At 55.5% G+C, this 5594-nt stretch overlaps 1 protein-coding gene across 1 annotated transcript; it reads left to right on the forward strand.

Moving 5' to 3' along the window:
- The first annotated feature begins 547 nt into the window (after nucleotides 1-547).
- On the forward strand, nucleotides 548-1492 carry LOC149389861 (uncharacterized). The gene has a single exon (XM_089622746.1). The coding sequence runs from the start codon at nucleotides 548-550 to the stop codon at nucleotides 1490-1492; it is 945 nt and encodes a 314-aa protein (XP_089478872.1).
- Nucleotides 1493-5594: the final 4102 nt, after the last annotated feature.

Consider the following 5594-nt stretch of genomic DNA (forward strand, 5'->3'; position numbering starts at 1 on the left):
GGCAAGTGTAATCGTAGACAGTCCGGCACAATCGGGACCACGCCTCTTTCGTGGTGGCGAACCCAGTATGACCGAACTGGACAGGTTCAAGGAATCTATAACGGCCGAGCTGAGAGCTGTTCGTTCAGAATTTCATTCTGCGACCAGTTCGGCTCCCGAGATAGATCGTCTCATAGAAGAAACGAGGCGAACTCCTTTCGCCAGAAACATCACTGAAGTGCAACTGGGAGATACCAGAAAGGTTCGCCTCCCCCGGTACAACATCACCTCAAGTACGAAGGCTTTCATAATGTCCTTCAGAGTCGCAATGGGATAGGTTATGCTCTCTGAGAGAGAAGTAGAGGCAGGATATTGCCAACTATTCGCCGAGAGCTTGTTCGGACCCGCCTTGGAATGGTTCTCCAAACTCAAACCAAACTCCATTGATGGTTTCGATAAGCTATCGGCTGCATTCCTGAAACATTATTCGATGTTCGTGGAGGACGACCTGACCATAGCAGACTTATGGGAGATCTAACAGAGAGAGAACGAATCTTTGAAGGATTTCATGATCCGTTACAAGGACGTACTCTTGAAAATCTCTAACGTATGCCACGAGTCTGCCATAACCTCTCTGAGGAACGGGTTAAGGCACGATTCAAAGCTGAAACTGGAGATAATTGTTAACCGCCCCCTCACGCTAGAGGATGCAATTCATAAGGCCGCGAATTATGAAAAGGCCGAAGAAGAATTTGCTTCCTACGAGAGGCAACGCGCGGCCGAAAAGAAACCACCCTCCAATACTTGGGTGAGGCCCGTAAACGCTGGGAATAACCCTCGCAGGACTAATCCCCAGGACGTCGTACCTCACGCCAAAAAGCAAGACGCCCCTCCTAATTATATGCTCAATGTCAGTGATGACATTAAGGAGGGAGGCCCCCGGGCTAAGAAATGGACACGGGACCCCAATGCGTATTGCAGTTTCCACAAGGCTAACGGCCACGACACGGTTAACTGCGAAACTATGCGTAAGGCTTTAGCCGAGAAATATGCGAATGGGGAACTGAAAGATGTTGATCTAGGACCCCCGCCGAAGAAGAAAATCTTCAATAGCAACAACAGGGGAAGGGGCAACCCCTCCTCCAAGAGAGCAAGGCCCGAGGAGGAAGGGGAACCAAACTCCCCGCCGACTGTCGCTAAACACAGAGTTGACTTCATAATGGGCGGCTCAAAGTTTTGCAACGAAACGGTTAACTCCATCAAAACACACCAAAGACGATTGAGTAACCAAACAACCAAAATCATATTAGAACAAGATGTTCAAATCTCGTTCTCCGAAAAAGAAGCAATTGGGACAACCAAACCACACGACGACGCACTCGTGATCACGATCGACGTGTCTAATTGTGAGGTTGCGAGAGTTCTAATCGATGGAGACAGCTCTGTAGATCTTATTTTCAAGGATACCCTGGCAAGGATGGGAATCGATGAGGACGAGATTGAAAGAGAATGAACCCATTTAACAGGTTTCAATGGGTCCACTACTCCATCCTTGGGAACAATCAGGGTTGCCCGTAAAAACACATGGAATCAACAAAATAGTAGAGTTTCAAGTACTAGACTGTCCCTCCCCCTACAACATTATCTTGGGAAGACCATGGACACATATGATGAGGGCTGTGCCTTCAACCTTTCATCAATGTATTCGTTTCCCTACGCCTGAGGGAATAGGAGAGATCCGAGGTAATCAGGCAACCTCCCGCAGTTGCTATCTCACTAGCCACAAACATTGTGCCAAGACAATTAAAGAAGAGCAATAGCAATTAATGAACGTGGAGTCGGCCAAGAGCATTCTCACACTAGAGGACCCCGACTCCGTCGATGCGCCAAGCACTGAGTTAACGGTCCAAGTACAGCTCGATGGCTCCGATCCTTCCAAGTGTGTAGGAATCGGAACTAAGCTTAAAGGTAGCATCAGGCGAGAACTGATCTATTTCCTAAAACGAAACAAATCCACCTTCGCCTGGTCAACCAAAGATATGCCAGGAATAAGCATCAACGTCACGTCTCACCAACTTAACGTCGATCCCAGTTTTAAACTGATAAAACAAAAAAGACGAAAGCTCGGTCTCGACAGGGCACGGGTAGTCAACGACGAAGTCGAAAGATTGCTCAGTGCAGATTCAATCCGCGAAGTGAAATACCCGGATTGGCTGGCAAACACTGTCGTCGTATAGAAAAAAATGGGAAATGGAGGGTATGCGTCGATTTCACCGATCTGAATAAAGCATGCCTCAAAGACCGCTTCCCGTTGCCGCACATCGACCAGCTAGTCGAAGCAACGCGGGGCATAAAATACTCTCATTCATGGACGCATTCTCAAGGTATAACCAAATCCTGATGCATCCGAATGACCAAGAAAAAAATAGCTTTCATCACCGACTGTGGAACGTATTGCTATAAGGTCATGTCCTTTGGACTAAAGAACGCTGGCGCCACCTATCAAAGGTTAGTCAACGAAATATTCAAGGAAAAGATAGGGAAGACGAAGGAAGTGTACATCGACGATATGCTAGTAAAATCCCTAAGGGAGAACGACTACATAAGGCATTTGGAGGAATGTTTCGAGGTATTGAATAAATATACCATGAAACTCAATCCCACCAAATGTTCGTTCGGAGTGTCATCCGACAAGTTCCTGGGGTATTTAGTTACTGTTGTCGCAGTTTTTCAGACAACGATTTAGGAGTCAAAGGCGGTTAGACCCAAGGCCGAACCAAGTGGTCTCGTCTTGACTTAAGCGTGTCGGACTCGGTATTCCGAGTCATCCCTTAGCTGTCGGTAGTGTCTGTCTCGTCCAGCACCTGAAAAGCAAACATAGAGGTGTGAACTACAAAGGGGAAATAGAGGGGGTGACTCTATTTACCTCTCCGACGCTCAACATTAGTGGGATTGAGGTGGATAAAGAGGGTTTAGGTGTTTAGAGGCCGAGACTTGAGAGAAACGAGCGAGGTACGAGTTCGGGAGCGTTTCAGTGCTCAAGAAATGATTACCTGGACCGGGGGCGGGACCCCGGCATTTATAGGCGACCGAGGGGCATTTTGGGCATCCCATTGGTCGAAGGCCGGCCCTGGGTCGGCCGTGGAGCCGGAGGCCGGTTCTGGGTCGGCCATGGAGCCGAAGGCCGGCCCTGGGTTGGCCATGGAGCAGGAGGCCGACCCTGGGTCTTCCATGGAACTGAAGGCCGGCCCTGGGTCGGCCATGGAGCCGGAGGACGACCCTGGGTCATCCATGGAGCCGAAGGCCGGCCCTGGGTCGGCCATGGAGCCGGAGGCTGACCCTGGGTCGTCCATAGAGTTGGAGGCCGAGCTCATGAGACCGGAGGTCGGCCATGGAGCTGGAGGCCGAGCTCATGAGGCCGGAGGTCGGCCATGGAGCTGGAGGCCGAGCTCATGAGGCCGGAGGTCGGCCGTGGAGCTGGAGGCCGAGCTCATGAGGCCGGAGGTCGGCCATGGAGCTGGAGGCTGAGCTCATGAGGCCGGAGGTCGGTCATGGAGCTGGAGGCCGAGCTCATGAGGCTGGAGGTCGGCCATGGAGCTGGAGGCCGAGCTTATGAGGTCGGAGGTCGGCCATGGAGCTGGAGGCCGAGCTCATGAAGCCGGAGGTCGGCCATGGAGCTGGAGGCCGAGCTCATGAGACCGGAGGTCGGCCATGGAGCTGGAGGCCGAGCTCATGAGGCTGGAGGTCGGCCATGGAGCTGGAGGACGAGCTCATGAGGTCGGAGGTCGGCCATGGAGCTGGAGGCCGAGCTCATGAGGCCGGAGGTCGGCCATGGAGCTGGAGGCCGAGCTCATGAGGCCGGAGGTCGGCCATGGAGCTGGAGGCCGAGCTCATGAGGCCGGAGGTCGGTCATGGAGCTGGAGGCCGAGCTCATGAGGCCGGAGGTCGGCCATGGAGCTGGAGGCCGAGCTTATGAGGCCGGAGGTCGGCCATGGAGCTGGAGGCCGAGCTCATGAGGCCGGAGGTCGGCCATGGAGCTGGAGGCCGAGCTCATGAGGCCGGAGGTCGGCCATGGAGATGGAGGCCGAGCTCATGAGGTCGGAGGTCGGCCATGGAGCCGAAGGCCGGCCCTGGGTCGGCCATGGAGCCGAAGGCCGGCCCTGGGTCGGCCATGGGGCCGGAGGCCGGCTCTGGGTCGGCCATGGAGCCGGAGGCCGGCGCTGGGTCGGCCGTGCGCCGGGGGAGTCCCGGGGTGGTCGCTATCGAGGCCGTCGCTGCTCTACCGGGCCGAGATGGACCGGTAACATTAGCCCCCCGAGTTTCCGGTCGAGCGTAGGTCGAGTGGAAACTCAAAATCTACGCTTCCATGCGGATGCGGGATGAACGCTCTCGGGTTCGCGAGCATGCCGTAGAAGGGCTTTCAATGCATTGCGGGGGATGGCCTCTGGTGCATCACGAGGGACGGCTTTATGCGTGTCCTATGTTCTCGACATACTATCGCAGTCGACTAGCACGGTTTTGTCGGTGCGCGTCTTATTTTCTCGACTTACCAGCGAAGGCGTAAACGATTTGCGCGACTCGGGCTTCGGGGGTCCCCGGTGTCACGTTCGCGTGACCGGGTTTCCCGTGGACGCTAACTAGACCAGATACGTCCGGCGGACGCAAGCCTTTGAAACCCATTTGTGACTCGATGCCTCTCGGCTCACGAGCTGGGCGGCGAGCGCGGTGCCACATTTGTGTGGCCGGGTTTCCCGTGGACGCTGGCTAGACCAGATACGTCAGGCGGACGCAAGCCTTGAAACCCATTTGTGACTCGATGCCTCTCGGCTCACGAGCTGGGCGGCGAGCGCGGTGCCACATTTGCTTGGCCAGGTTTCCCGTGGACGCTGGCTAGACCAGATACGTCCGGCGGACGCAAGCCTTTGAAACCCATTTGTAACTCGCTGCCATTCGGCTCACGAGCTGGGCGGCGAGTGCGGTGCCACATTTGCGTGGCTAGGTTTCCCGTGGACGTTGGCTAGACCAGGTACGCCCGGCGGATGCAAGCCTTTGAAACCCATTTGTGACTCGCTGCCTTTCGGCTCACGAGCTGGGCGGCGATCGTGATGCCACATTTGTGTGGCCGGGTTTCCCGTGGACGCTGCCTAGACCAGATACGTCCGGCGGACGCAAGCCTTTGAAACCAATTTGGGACTCGCTGCCTTTCGGCTCACGAGCTGGGCGGCGAGCGCGGTGCCACATTTGCGTGGCCAGGTTTCCCGTGGACGCTGGCTAGACCAGATACGTCCGGCGGACGCAAGCCTTTGAAACCCATTTGTAACTCGCTGCCATCCGGCTCACGAGCTGGGCGGCGAGCGCGATGCCACATTTGTGTGGCCGGGTTTCCCGTGGACGCTGGCTAGACCAGATACGTCCGGTGGACGCAAGCCTTTGAAACCCATTTGTGACTCGATGCCTCTCGGCTCAAGAGCTGGGCGGCGAGCGCGGTGCCACATTTGTGTGGCCGGGTTTCCCGTGGACGCTGGCTAGACCAGATACGTCAGACGGACGCAAGCCTTGAAACCCATTTGTGACTCGATGCCTCTCGGCTCACGAGCTGGGCGGCGAGCGCGGTG

Source organism: Urtica dioica, chromosome 8 (assembly GCF_054948205.1).
Source record: "Urtica dioica subsp. dioica isolate 48M chromosome 8, U.dioica_male_clone48M_v1_H2, whole genome shotgun sequence".
NCBI lineage: Eukaryota > Viridiplantae > Streptophyta > Magnoliopsida > Rosales > Urticaceae > Urtica > Urtica dioica.

Coding starts and splice junctions, on each gene's coding strand:
- LOC149389861 (XM_089622746.1), top strand. CDS start 548: ATGATCCGTTACAAGGACGTACTCTTGAAAATCTCTAACGTATGCCAC.